At 55.4% G+C, this 14,626-nt stretch overlaps 1 protein-coding gene across 1 annotated transcript in view; it reads right to left on the bottom strand.

Moving 5' to 3' along the window:
- The window catches only part of LOC140494712 (ADAMTS-like protein 5), a 120,507-nt gene extending 119,089 nt beyond the window's left edge, over positions 1–1,418 (bottom strand). Inside the window, exons 1-2 of the mRNA XM_072594227.1 lie at positions 781–1,418; positions 405–477 (exon numbers count right to left, since the gene is read on the bottom strand). Of these exons, the coding sequence (XP_072450328.1) occupies positions 405–477; positions 781–800 (93 nt within the window). The 5' untranslated portion in view covers positions 801–1,418. The remainder of the gene's footprint in view (positions 1–404; positions 478–780) is intronic.
- Positions 1,419–14,626: the final 13,208 nt, after the last annotated feature.

Raw genomic sequence — 14,626 nt, 5'->3', positions numbered from 1 at the left:
TGCCAACAAAATCTTTCACATCACTTGCTGCATATTCTCTGTACAGATGCACCATTTGAGGAACTGTCTACCTCCAAATCCATAGAAATCAGAACCAAGGAACTGAAGTTATTGTATGGACAAGAAAGTTCAGATGAAGAGAAAACAGTAGCCAAGCTAAACAATCAGCTGATGCCTGTAATCTCAGTAAGAGTTTGATAGTTCCACTAAAGTCAGCCAGAAAATAAGAGAGAGGAAATTGAAAATAAAAAAAAGACAAATGTAAATCAACCTCCATATATTAATTACTAATGAAAGATATTTTGCTGGTTTTGTGTTGACTGTGTGTATGCACGTGTGGGTGTATGTGCCATATATAGGCATATTGGAATTACCTGACTGATTCAGTTTGAACTGTTACTCACCTGAGCACTGTAGAGGGCTCCAAATCCCAGGACCAACGCAGCTAGCAGCCAAGATTTCCAGCAATACCATCTCCTGAAAAAAAGTTGGGGGGAAATGGACCCATTAGAAACGCAAATACAGAGAAAGAGCTCAGAATTTCCCTCCGAGCAACCGAGCTGTGCGCTTAACGCTCTCTCTGCCCAAAATTTCCCATTCAAATGACTACAGTGTCAGTCATGAAATCAACTCATAACCTTACATTTTCAGCGACCTCCGCACAAAGATTTAGTTTAAAAATGATGCTGGAGAAGACGCAGTCTGAAAGTGTCACGGTCAGTGATAGAATACGGTTTTACGGGGACAGGGGAGCAAGCTTAAAGGCAAGAGTGAACATACCAGCTGGGCAGACGGAACATCCTTAATCTCACTCCTATGATCTCAGCGTGAACACTTATCTTGGGCTGTCATCTCGCCGTGTCATTTGCAGTCAAATCTTCAGAACCGATCACCTCACGTAACATTGACAATTCCCAAAACTTGCAGGAGGTCTCACCAGCCCGCTCCTGGCGGACACTGAGCTGTCAGGGGCGATGAATTTATGACATTCACCAGAAATTAACTGCGAGCCGAACCGTCTCTTACTGGATTGAAACTTTGAGAAATTTAACGTGGTCATTGAAATAAATGCCCTCCCAAGCCGACTCCCTTTCAAAGATTTCGCCACGGCTCCTTAATAATTAGTAATTTCCCTCCGAGCTTCATCCTTCGCAGAATATTCCTCTCTTTTTGAAATCCAAACACGTGTTTTCCTGGTCACTCGTGCTGATCTTTTTAACTCACCCACACACACAGACACACAGACACACACAGACAGGTAGGTGTTTCGATTTGCTGGATCCGTTTAGTTAGAACATTTCCAAACAGTTGTGGCCGTTTGAATGTTGAAGTTTTGAAACTTCTTGCAGACAAGAAAAAAATTCCCGGGAAGGGAAGATTTTTTTTTCCATGTGTCTCATGTATGTATCAGTGCTTGTTAAATAGCAAACAGCCAGAGTCATACAGAACTCAGATACATATTCATGAACTGGGCGGGTTGTTTTGCTTAAAGGGCCAGTACTATCTGCGTCACATGTATTAGTTTATATCTGTGTGTGTAAACAGTGCCGGGCAAACTAATCCCCTCTCGTTAAATAAACGCGGAAAATGCTAGAGAAACTCACAGGTCTGACAGCATCTGTGGGGAGAGATACTCACTGAAATGACTGCACAGAGGCCGGTATCCTGTCACCAACATGTTACCCTTTATTTACATATGATTTGGAGGTGCCGGTGTTGGACTGGGGTGTACAAAGTTAAAAATCACACAACACCAGGTTATAGTCCAATAGGTTTAGTTGGAAGCACACTAGCAATGCTCCTTCATTAGGTGGTAGAGCTAGTGTGCTTCCAATTAAAGCTGTTGGACTATAACCTGGTGTTGTGTGATTTTTAACTTTATTTACATATGCCCAGTACACCAGCTGTGGCCAGCCAGCTCAGAGTCAGACCGTCAACTGAGGAGAACTTCGGAATCTCCTGTTTATATTTTTTTTACACAGAGTCAGTCCCCTAGACTGAGGGGATTTCAAATCTCCCATTCATGTATTTTTTTTTATTTCTCCCCACCACCACACACACACATACACACACACTACAGCGGTAGTGCTTTCATTTTCCCCAGTAGCCATGTGGTGTGCGTGCAGGTGTCTGACACAGTGAAGAACAAGTGTGTAAATCTTTATTCATTTTCCACCATCAGGAAGAAAGGAAACACCCCAGTGGCCTGCGACAAGCAGCACCCTTCTCAAAGGGGAGGGCAAGGGATTATATCAAAATAGAGTTGGGGGGGAAACTAAAACACTTCACTTTCTGTGGTCCCCACCTCTCCCTGGAAACCTGGAAGGTGTTGGTAGATACTGCGAGCTCCTTCCTCAGGGACACCCGGGCTCTAACGTAACCACGGAAGAGGGGCAGCTTATCACCTCGTGTTTATCTTTTTTTCCCCCAGCACCAATGTTGTGTGTGTGTAGGTGTGAGACACAGTGAGAGACACAAGGTGCACAAATCTTTATTCAGTTTCCACAACCAGGAAGAAAGGAAACACCCAAGTGGCCAGTGACAAACAGTGCCCTTCACATCAAAGGGCAATGCTGTGTGATCAAACAGTGAAGTGGGGGGTGGGGGGGGGGGCAGGGATTAAATTAAAATAGAGTTGGAGGGGGAAATAATGCACTCCACTCCTTGCGGCACCCACCTCTCCCTGAACAACTCCAGGGTGTTGGTGGACACCGCGTGCTCCTTCTCCAAGGACACCCGGGCTCTAACGTAACCCCGGAAGAGGGGCAGGCAGTCGGCCCTAACGACCCCCTCCACGGCCCGCTACCTGGACCTGTTGATGGCCAGTTTGGCCAGGCCCAGGAGCAGACCCATGAGGAGGTCCTCGGACCTGCCCTCCCTCCTCCGTACCAGGTGCCCGAAGATCAGGAGCGTGGGACTGAAGTGCAGCCAAAAGCAGAGGAGGAGGTTTTTAAGAAAATCAAAAAAAAGGGAGTGCAAACGCCCACACCCAATATATACATGGTCCACAGACTCCACAGCGCCACAGAACAAGCAGTTCGGCTGGGAGTCCGTGAACCACCGCAATCTGCGGTTGCAGGGGACTGCTGCGTGCAGCACCCTCCACCCCAGATCCCCGAGAGAAAGGGGGAGGACTCCAGCGTAGAGAGCCCTCCACTGGGGATCTCCACCGCCCGGTGGCAAATGGGCACGCCAAGGTGTGTCCGGATGGTGGATGAGGGAGAAGAGGTGGATGGTGTGCAGCAGCAGTCTATGTTTTTTTTCTTTTTTTTTATTTTTATTCCCCAGCACCCATGGTGTATGTGTGCAGGTGTATAACACAGTGAAGGACACAAAGTGCATGAATCTTTATTCAATTTCCACCACCAGGAAGATAGGAAAAACACCCGAGTGGCCAGTGACAAGCACTGCCCTTCACATCAAAGGGCAATGCTGTGTGATCAAAACAGTGAAGGGGAGGGTAAGGACTAAATCAAAATAGAATTGGATGGGGAAATAATACACTCCACTCCCTGCGGCGCCCACCTCTCCCTGAACAACTCCAGGGTGTTGGTGGACACCATGTGCTCCTTCTCCAAGGACATCCGGGCTCTAACGTAACCCCGGAAGAGGGGCAGGCAGTCGGCCCTAACGACCCCCTCCACGGCCCGCTACCTGGACCTGTTGATGGCCAGTTTGGCCAGGCCCAGGAGCAGACCCACGAGGAGGTCCTCGGACCTGCCCTCCCTCCTCCGTACCGGGTGCCCGAAGATCAGGAGCGTGGGACTGAAGTGCAGCCAGAAACAGAGGAGAAGGTTTCTGAGAAAATCAAAAAGGGAGTGCAAACGCCCACACCCAATATATACATGGTCCACGGACTCCACAGCGCCACAGAACAAGCAGTTGGGCTGGGAGTCCGTGAACCACCGCAACCTGCGGTTGCAGGGGACTGCTGCGTGCAGCACCCTCCACCCCAGATCCCCGAGAGAAAGGGGGAGGACTCCCATGTAGAGAGCCCTCCACTGGGGATCTCCACCACCCGGTGGCAAATGGGCACGCCAAGGCGTGTCCGGACGGTGGATGAGGGAGAAGAGGGGGATGGTGTGCAGCAGCAGTCTATTTTTTCCCCAGCACCCATGGTGTGTGTGTGTGTGTAGATGTGAGACACAGTGAAAGACACAAAGTGCACAAATCTTTATTCAATTTCCACCACCAGGAAGATAGGAAAACACCCGAGTGGCCAGTGACAAGCACTGCCCTTCACATCAAAGGGCAATGCTGTGTGAGCAAAACAGTGGAGGGGAGGATAGGGACTAAATCAAAATAGAGTTGGAGGGAGAAATGATGCACTCCACTCCCTGCGGCGCCCACCTCTCCCTGAACGACTCCAGGGTGTTGGTGGACACCGCATACTCCTTCTCCAAAGACACCCGGGCTTGAATCCCCTGTTTATTTTTTTTTTACACCCCCACACTACCGCCTAAGTGCGGTAGTGCTTATTTTTATTTCTTTTTCTTTTATTTCATTTTTTTTTTTTTTTGCACGGTCACAGTCACAAAACCAGTCCAATCTCTCCAGCAGGGAAGGAAACACTCAAGTGGCCAGTCACAACTCCAGGGTGTCAGTGGACACCCGCGTGCTCCTTCTCCAAGGACACCCGGGCCTTCTTCTGTTTTTTTTTTTTTTTTTTTTTTTTTAAACCCCCACACTACCACCTAAGTGCGGTAGTGCTTATTTTTATTCCCCAGCACCCATAGTGTGTGTGTGTGCAGGTGTGAGACACAGTGAAAAGACACAAAGTGCACGAATCTTTATTCAATTTTCCACCACCAGGAAGATAGGAAAACACCCGAGTGGCCAGTGACAAGCACTGCCCTTCACATCAAAGGGCAATGCTGTGTGAGCAAAACAGTGGAGGGGAGGATAGGGACTAAATCAAAATAGAGTTGGAGGGAGAAATGATGCACTCCACTCCCTGCGGCGCCCACCTCTCCCTGAACGACTCCAGGGTGTTGGTGGACACCGCATACTCCTTCTCCAAAGACACCCGGGCTTGAATCCCCTGTTTATTTTTTTTTTACACCCCCACACTACCGCCTAAGTGCGGTAGTGCTTATTTTTATTTTTTTTTCTTTTATTTCACATCAAAGGGCAATGCTGCGTGATGCCCCAGTTTGTTTTTTTTTTCTTTAACCCCCACACTACCGCCTAACTGCGGTAGTACTTATGTTTTTTTCCCCAGCACGCATGGTGTGTGTGTGTGTGTGTATAGATGTGAGACACAGTGAAAAGACACAAAGTGCACAAATCTTTATTCAATTTCCACCACCAGGAAGATAGGAAAAACACCCGAGTGGCCAGTGACAAGCACTGCCCTTCAAACCACAGGGCAATGCTGTGGGATCAAAACAGTGAAGGGGAGGGTAGGGACTAAATCAAAATAGAGTTGGAGGGAGAAATGATGCACTCCACTCCCTGTGGTGCCCACCTCTCCCTGAATGACTCCAGGGTGTTGGTGGACACCGCGTGCTCCTTCTCCAAGGACACCCGGGCTCTAACGTAACCCCGGAAGAGGGGCAGGCAGTCGGCCCTAACGACCCCCTCCACAGCCCGCTACCTGGACCTGTTGATGGCCAGTTTGGCCAGGCCCAGGAGCAGACCCACGAGGAGGTCCTCGGACCTGCCCTCCCTCCTCCGTACCGGGTGCCCGAAGATCAGGAGCGTGGGACTGAAGTGCAGCCAAAAGCAGAGGAGAAGGTTTCTGAGAAAATCAAAAAGGGAGTGCAAACGCCCACACCCAATATATACATGGTCCACGGACTCCACAGCGCCACAGAACAAGCAGTTGGGCTGGGAGTCCGTGAACCACCGCAACCTGCGGTTGCAGGGGACTGCTGCGTGCAGCACCCTCCACCCCAGATCCCCGAGAGAAAGAGGGAGGACTCCCGCGTAGAGAGCCCTCCACTGGGGATCCCCACCGCCCGGTGGCAAATGGGCACGCCAAGGCGTGTCCGGACGGTGGATGAGGGAGAAGAGGTGGACGGTGTGCAGCAGCAGTCGATACAGGGCCTTCCTTTTTATATCCTTAAAAGACACAAAATTAAAATTCCGGAGGCGGCTCAGGTTGTGGGGCACAGGCTCCCGCGGGAAGTACGGGACCTTGGGGCCAATGTGAAATTCCGTCCGGGCCGGGGTGAGCGCGGACGGGATCCCACCGCACACCTGAGCGTCCTCCAACCGGTGCACTACGTCGGGTCCGAGCACCGCCGTTTTAAGGCGTCGGATGGTACCAGACGTCTACCGCTGCCCTGCTAGCTATGTCCTGCGGCAGCATCCAGCCCAGGCCCCCGGCACCCAGCACGTCCCCGACCCTGGTCGCCCTCGGCGCCACGGCCCTCCCCTCCGACAGCCACTCGAACCCGCGAGTACGGAGGTGCGGATTCCTGAGCAACGGCTCCCTGACGACAGCCGCTACTCCAGCCGGAAGGTAGGCGCGACGCGATTCGACCATGTTCTAGACAGTGATCAGGTCCTGGTAAAAGACAGGCAGCACCTTGAGGGAGACCTCCAAACCGTCGCGGTCGACGAACAAGAGCTGCGTGTCGTAGTTGAGGTTACGCACCTGGCGGAAAAAATACGTCGCCAGGACGCACCACCTAGGAGGAGGCTCGACGTAAAGGTATCGCCGCAAGGTCTGAAGGCGTAACGTCGCGACCTGGGTGCGGACGCACACCAACGACTGACCGCCCTCCTCAATAGGGAGACTCAGAACCTGCGCGGCGACCCAGTGCATCTTTTTGTCCAAGAAGAAGTCGACCAACGTTCTCTGGATGTCAGCGACAAAGCCAGGAGGAGGGACCAAAGTGACCAGCCGGTACCACAGCATGGCGGCCACCAGCTGGTTTATGACCAGCACTCGGCTCCTGTAAGATAGCACTCGGAGCAGTCCTGTCCAGCGGCCTAGGCGAGCCAAGACTCTGGCCTCCAGCTCCTGCCAGTTGGCCGGCCAGGATTCCTCAGCCGGGCTGAGGTAGACCCCCAGGTAGAGGAGATGGGTGGTACTCCAGCTGAACCCCCGTAACTCCTCCGGCAGAGAGTCCACCCGCCACGGACCGACCAGTAGTCCGGAACACTTGGCCCAGTTGATCCTGGCGGAAGACGCCGCCGAGTACACGGCCTGGCACTCGCGCATCCTCCCCAGGTCAGCCGGGTCGGTGAAAGTGAGGAGCACGTCGTCGGCGTAGGCCGAGAGGACCACCCCCGTGCCCGCGCCGCGCAGAACCAGCCCCGACAACCTCCTCCGCAAGAGGCGCAGGAAAGGCTCCACGCACAGGGAATACAGCTGGCCGGACAGGGGGCAGCCTTGACGCACTCCTCTCCCGAAGCGAAGGGGTGCCGTCAGGGACCCGTTAACTTTAACCAGACACTCTGCGGCGGCTTACAAAAGTCGGATCCGGGCGACGAACCGCGTCCCGAACCCGAACGCCCGCAGAGTCCCGAGCAGGTACTCGTGATCGACCCTGTCGAACGCCTTCTCCTGGTCGAGAGACAGGAAGGCGCTCGGCAGACCAGCCCGTCGACAGAAATGGATCAGGTCCCGGACCAGGTGGACGTTGTCGTGTATCCTCCGGCCCGGGACCGTGTAGGACTGGTCCGGGTGAATCATGTGGGCCAGCACGGAAGCCAGGCGAGAAGACAACACCCTGGCGAAGATTTTGTAGTCCGTGCTGAGGAGGGAGACCGGACGCCAGTTCTTCAAAGAACGAAGGTCCCCCTTCTTCGGCAGCAGGACGATGACCGCCCTGCGCCAAGAAAGGGGCAGCTGTCCGGCATTTAGACACTCCCCCAGGACCTGTGCGTAGTCGTTCCCCAGGACGTCCCAGAACGCCCTGAAGAACTCCACAGTCAGCCCGTCCAGCCCCGGGGTTTTGCCCCTCGAGAGCCGGTCGAGGGCGCCGGTCAGCTCCTCTAAAGTGACGGGAGCGTCGAGCCTTCCGGCGTCCTCCGGGCCGAGCTGCGGCAGGTCCTCCCACAGAACTCTGCGAGCGTCCTCGCTGGACGGATCCGGAGAGAACAGAGCCGTGTAATAGTTTTGGACGTGGGCCCTGACGCCCTCCGGATCCGAGACGAGGGACCCGTCGTCGGCCAGCAGCACAAGGAGCTGCTGACGGGTGCCGCGCCTTTTTTCCAGCGAGTAGAAGAAGGGGGAGCCGCGGTCCAGGTCCTGCAGGAGCTGGATCCGCGACCTCACGTACGCGCCCCGAGCCCCGACGAGCTGCAGGTCCCGGAGCGCGGCCTTCTTCTCTTCGTACACCCCGCGCAGGGCCGGGTCCGCGTCGGGCTGACCGAGGCGTGACTCCAGGTCGAGCATCTCCCTCTCCAACTCCACGATCCTGGATTTCCGCCTCTTGGTCGACCCCCTCGCGTACTCCTGACAGAAGACGCGGACGTGAGCCTTGCCCACGTCCCACCATAGCCTCAGGGAGGGGAAGCTTCCCCGCTTCCTTCTCCAGCCGGCCCAGAAACGACGAAACGAGTCCCGGAACCGCTCGTCCTCCAGCAGCAGGTTGTTAAAGTGCCAGTACGCGGAGCCGAGCCTGGCGCCGAACGGAAGGAGTTCCGCCCACACCAGGTGATGGTCCGTGCACGACACCTGCCGCGTGGAGGCCTTCGGAAAACAGGAGGCGTACGCCCGCGAAACGTACAGGCGGTCGATTCTGGACGCTCCGACCCCAGGCCTCACGAAGGTGAAGGCGACGGAGTCGGGATGGAGATTCCGCCAGACGTCCACCAGGTCGAAGGACTTGACCAAGTCCCCCAACCTCTTCCCCGACGCGCAGCCAGTGCGGGCACCGCCGTGGTCCCTGCCCTCGAGGACGCAGTTAAAATCTCCCCCGAGGACGACGCACTGGTTCTCGTCGATGGAAGCCAGATGAGTGGACAGTTCTTCGAAGAAGCTCGCTTGCCTCGGCCCGGCCAGGGGAGCGTATACGTTCACCAAGTGAAGCACCGCGCCCCCCAGCCGAACCGTCAGGTGAAGCAAACGGCCTGGCACCTGCTCCCTGACCCCCAAGATCTCGGGCTGAAAATGCGGGGCCAACAGGATAGCCACCCCGCCAGATCTGCGGGTGAGGTGACTCATGTAGACCCCCCCTCGCCACTCCAGGAGCCAGGTGGCTTCGTCTCCCGGGGCAGTGTGGGTTTCTTGCAGGAAGCACACCGCATACCTCCCGTCCCGAAGGACCGAGAGGGTCTGGAATCTGCGCTGTGACTCCCTGCTGCCGTTGATGTTGAGGCTGGCTATAGTAGTCTCCATGTCGGAAGCATTGTGCTGCCACCACCAGTACAGTTAAAAAACAAGTACAATTACTGGGAGGACGAGGGAGGGGCACAGGTGTCCCTCGCCCTCACCAGGAGTGCCCCCAGGAAGTTCCTGACTCGCTTTCGCTCGTTGACGTCGAGCCCAGGCGCCTGGCGAGCAGTGTGGGCCGACCAATAAACTTGTTCAAATGAGCTCCAGCGGTCGAGCGCCAGTTGGGCTCTATCCCGGCGACCTCGAGTTTCCTCGACAAATTCCCGGAGTTCCTCGAGGGGGATGAGGGGGAGATCGGCGGGGGGCACCTGGGACTCAAAAACGTCACTACAGACGGAGTCCGCGTCGTCCCCGGTGTCCGCCACCGATCCCGAACCCTCCTCCGGGAGGTCGCCCTCGGTCGCCGACCCCTCCCCCACCGAGAGGATGGGGGCTGGTCCGGCGCCGCCAACAGGCCTCGAACCCCCGGCGACCCCACCCCCAGGGTCACCGGCGGTACCTTCCTCGGCGCACCCCGTCCCGGAACGCCCCGAGTTCGGGTCGTCGGGCGGCGGAGGCTCGGGGCCCCGCTCTCCTCCCGACACCGGGACGCCTGGCTCCTCGGGGAAAAGGTCGTCCCCCAGGGCCAAGGCTCCCGGAAAAACAGTCTGGGAGGGAGGAGCGGGGATAACACCTACCTCCCCTCCGCCGCTCGGCGACCCAGTAAAGGGTCCTTTGTCGACGCCCGCACCGCGGCCCTCGTCGTCGTTGTTGTTGTTGTTGTTGGGCAGGTCAGGCCGCGGTGCGGGATCGTTGGAGGGTCCCGTGGGCCCGTCCCCTGGGGAGGGGCAGCGCCGCCGGCGCGCTGCAGGACTGTCTCTCCTCTCCAAGGGCCAGCCCCTCTTCCCCAGAGAGACAGGGGGGGATTTATGGGCCTTTCCCTCCCCGCCCGCCTTGGTGGTCATGGGGCCTGAGGCCCCTCCCCCCAGCCTTTCCCGGAATACGATTGGCTGGGGTAAGGCAGGGGGTGTGGCCAGGGTGGGGAGGGTCAACCGTGTCACTTCCTGCCCCGCCCCTGGTTTATCAGGTGACGGCGGGAGGGGCAGGGGCCCAGTTCCCTCTCCGGGGCCCGGAGACACGGTCGCTGCGGGAGATTGGGCAGCAGTGGTCCCCCCCAGGTTAGTGCCAGGGTGTGGCTGGGCGGGGCGGGGCGGGGCGGGGCTCGGGCCCGGGGTCCCCGGGGCCAGGTGTTGCAGTGCCCGGGGCAGGCGTCGCAGCCCCAGGGGTTTCTCCATCGGGGGGGGGTAGATGTGGGGTCAGGGTCGGGTACGGGTTCGGGGGTTTGGGTGTCAGGGTTCCCGCGCCGGGGCGACGCTGGCACGGCCGCAGGGGCATCGTCGTGCCGGGGCGGGGCAGGTCGTGGGCTGGGTGTCGGGGATGGGGATAGGGTGGTCTCCCCGTGGGCGGGCCTGACGCATCACGCCTTCCTGAGCGCCTTCCGGCCGGCTGGACGCTCACCCCCCTCCCTGCCGGAGGCTGGAGGATCGGAAGCCTCCGGCTCAGGCTCCGGTGTCGGGGCCTGCGGTGTCGACTGTGGGGGAGGGGGAGTGGGCGCGGCGGCACCACCGGCAGCCGTTGGCGAGGGCTGGGCGGCCTTCTGGGTGGGGCAGTTTTTTCTGATGTGCCCCACCTCGCGGCACAGGTGGCACCGCACGCCGTCCGCCGTCCAGAAGGCGCGGTAGGCCGCGCCCTCGTGGAGGAGGGTAAACGAGCCCTCCATGACCTCCTCCCGGGCCAGGCAAATAAACACCTGGCGACGGAAGGAGTAGATGTGCCGGAGGGCGGGGTCCTTTAGACCGAGCAGGAGCGGTTGGATCCCTGACCGGATCTCCCCCAAGGTGGTGAGGTGGGGGAGAAGGAGCTCGCTGGCAATAAAGGGCGGGACGTTGGAGATCATGACCCTCTGGGCCGTGACCTCCAGAGGGTCGACGGGCAAATGTGTCCCGCCCACAGTGAGCCCCCTCTCCACGGCCAGGTGGACCGCCTGCTCGGTCTTTCGGAAAAATACGGCCTTCCCGTACATCCGGGCCGCAGCGACTATGGCCAGTGGGCCGACCACACTAGCCATGGCCTTGCTGCAGGCCTCGATGGTCATATTGGGGTGGGGATAGGCCTTGACCCCCAGGCGTTTCGTGAGGTGCCTGAAGGGGGTGTGGTTTGCAGCCGGGGCTGGGCCAGCCGAGCCTAAGGCAGCGGCTACCCCGGCGTAGGTGCGGCTGGGCCCCGCGACCTTCGGGCTCGCCATCCTCTGCTGCTGGTGGTGGAGTCGGGCCTCTGGCAGCGGCAGTGGTGGAGGTCACGGGGAGAGTCCCAGGCAGCGACGGTGGAGACCTGCCTCAGGTGACAACAGCGGTGGAGGCAGGCCTCAGGCGAGTCCCAGGTAGGCCCTCGGTCGCAGCGGTGTGGGGCAGACCTGTTGGGGAGGGTCCCCAAGGCAAGTCCCAGGCAGCCCCAAAATTGAGTCCCAGGCAGCAGATGTAGAGGCAGGCCTCAGGCAACAGCAGTGGTGGAAGGCAGGTCCCCGGCAAGTCCCAGGCAGTTCCTCCAGTCACAGCAGTGGGGGGGGGGCAGGCCTGTTGGGGAGGGTCCCCAAGGAAAGTCCCAGGCAGCCCCAAAACCAAGCCCAAGGCAGCAGTGGTGGAGGTAGGCCCCAGGCAACAGCAGCAGCAGCGGTGGTGGTGGTGGTGGAGGTCCTGGGGAGGGGCCCCAAGGCGAGTCCCAGGCAGCAAAGGCGGAGGCAGGCCTCGGGCAGCAGCAGCAGTAGAGGCAGGCCTCTCCTCAGGCCACAGCAGCAGTGGTGGTGGTGGTGGAAGTCCTGGGGAGGGCCCCCAAGGCAAGCCCCAGGCAGCAGCAGGGAGGCAGGCCCCAAGCAGCAACAGGAACAGTCCTCGCACGGTCACAGTCACAGAAATGGTCCAATCTCTCCAGAAGGGAAGGAAACACACAAGTGGCCAGTCACAACTCCAGGGTGTCGGTGGACACCACATGCTCCTTCTCCAAGGACACCCGGGCTCTAACGTAACCCCGGAAGAGGGGCAGGTAATCATCTCCTGTTTACTTTTTTTTTTCCAATATTACAAAAGCTCATTGACCCCGAAACACTTGTCAAAATCAGTGAAGCCATTTTCAAATGCCATCAAGTGCACTGACACACACACCACGCAAAACATCCCATCGTTCACTTTCTGGCAATTTTGATCTACTAGAATACCTACCTAACATTCATAATGGCTCCTCGCATGTATTTACTTCGCATTGTTGTAATTTACACACCCAACAATTCAGAGATACCACTACAGCCATACCACCCAAGTGCACTGACACTTTCCTTTCTCTTGCCAGACGAGATGGCACAAAGATGCAGGAGAAGCTGACTAATGGGAGATAGGCATGCTTTCATGTGCCACAGGCAGCTGAAATAATGCTGGCATTTATCAAAGGTTATTGTTAGGACCCTGTCAAACAGTGGAGTTGAAAACAATGAAGAAGATAGCTAACTCTCCTCACATCCCATCTCCTCTACTCTCACTTTCATCTAACGTACAAGCTGGATTAGCAGTAAATTGTTTTCCCCTTCATACACCACAGCGGTTCAGTGAAAATACTTTAGACTGAAGCATAGATGTCTCAACCACTGTTCTTTGATGAAAGTCAGAGAGGGGAATTGTTTCCATTGGTAGGAGAGACTAGGACCTGAGGGTACAGCCTTAGAGTAAAAGGAAGACCTTTTAGAATGGAGATAAGGAGAAACTTTTTTAGCCAGACAGTGGTGAATCGATGGAACTCATTGCCACAGAAGGCTGTGGAGGTCACGTCATTGAGTTTATTTAAGACCAAGATAGATAGGTTCTTGAGTATCAAGGGGGTTCAAGGGTTACAGGGAGAAAGCAGGAGAGTGGGGTTGAGAAACTTATCAGCCATGATTGAATGGTGGAGCAGATTCGATGGGCTGCATGGCCTAATTTCTGCTCCTTTGTCTTAAGGCCTTGTTACTTTTCGGAAATGGTGTTCTGCCAGGGATAATTCCCTCTACATCACCTCATCACCTTTATTAAAAAAAAACTATCTTTTCCAAATTCAAACTTGGATTTCCCCATATTAATTCCTATCTCTCATAATTTCTTTCCTCTTACTCTGTAGTCTTTATGTCCCTTTGCAATTTCCTTCTTCAGTCCACTCAACCTGATATGGCGACTGAGTGTCATCTGCAAACTTGGATGAACAACAACCGACTTCATCCACATGATTAATGAAACATATCTTCTGATCCAGCCCATCCATTAGCATTTTCAAAACACGTAAATTGGTTGGGTATGAATTATTCAAGGATATCTAATAAAATGTCATTTGTCTCCACTTATAACAGATGGGACAGAAAAAGATTAAATCCCTGATAGAAACAGCAGCACTGCTACATTGGAATACCACATCAGTACTGTGACTCTACGAAAACCAAAGGAACTGTGGATACTATAAATAAGAAACAAAAACAGAAATTGCTGAAAAAACTCAGAAGGGTCACTGGACCCAAAATGTTAACACTGATTTCTCTTCACAGGTGCTGCCAGACCTGCTGAGCTTTTCTAGAAACTTCTGTTTTTGTCTGTGACTCTATGGTTCAAAGTAGCCCTTGATCAGCTCTTCAGCCAGTTCACAGCATGGAATAATTCCACATGGGCCAGTATCCCATGACTAACTCGCCCCTTATTTAGACATAGAGAGCCCTTGAGAATGATCCAACTCCCTCAGTGCCAGCTTTCAGAGTGAGCATGATGACTGACACTCCTGTTCTTTTTTTTTTCTTTTTTTTTAGGAAACACTCAAGTGGCCAGTCACAACTCCAGGGTGTCGGTGGACACCACATGCTCCTTCTCCAAGGACACCCGGGCTCTAACGTAACCCCGGAAGAGGGGCAGGTAATCATCTCCTGTTTACATTGGTTGACCAGGGATCCTTGATTGGCCTAGGTTAATAACCACAATCAAGGATGTCATAGTCAGTGAGATCCATCTTGTTCTAATCACTACATGCACTTATCATTTTGAGGATCCTTCTTCAGTACTGAAACCAGTTGAAAACTGGTTTTGATATTTTTGACAGAGGCAGAGGAGGAGGGAGAGGAACAGATAATATGGAGGCCCCGTGGAAATTATACATTGGAAATAAAAGGAGGTCACTAATGGGTGTAAAAGAGAAATTGGAATGTTAAATGGGGGTACATTAAGGTCTGGGAGGGTAAAGATGGGTCTTTTTGGGCTGGTGGCAAAGTAAGCAAGACAATAAGACAAGCCTGTT

The sequence above is a fragment of the Chiloscyllium punctatum genome, chromosome 24 (assembly GCF_047496795.1).
Source record: "Chiloscyllium punctatum isolate Juve2018m chromosome 24, sChiPun1.3, whole genome shotgun sequence".
NCBI lineage: Eukaryota > Metazoa > Chordata > Chondrichthyes > Orectolobiformes > Hemiscylliidae > Chiloscyllium > Chiloscyllium punctatum.
The sequence above is the reverse complement of the archived record's forward strand: the minus strand, read 5'-3'. Positions and strand labels throughout refer to the sequence as shown.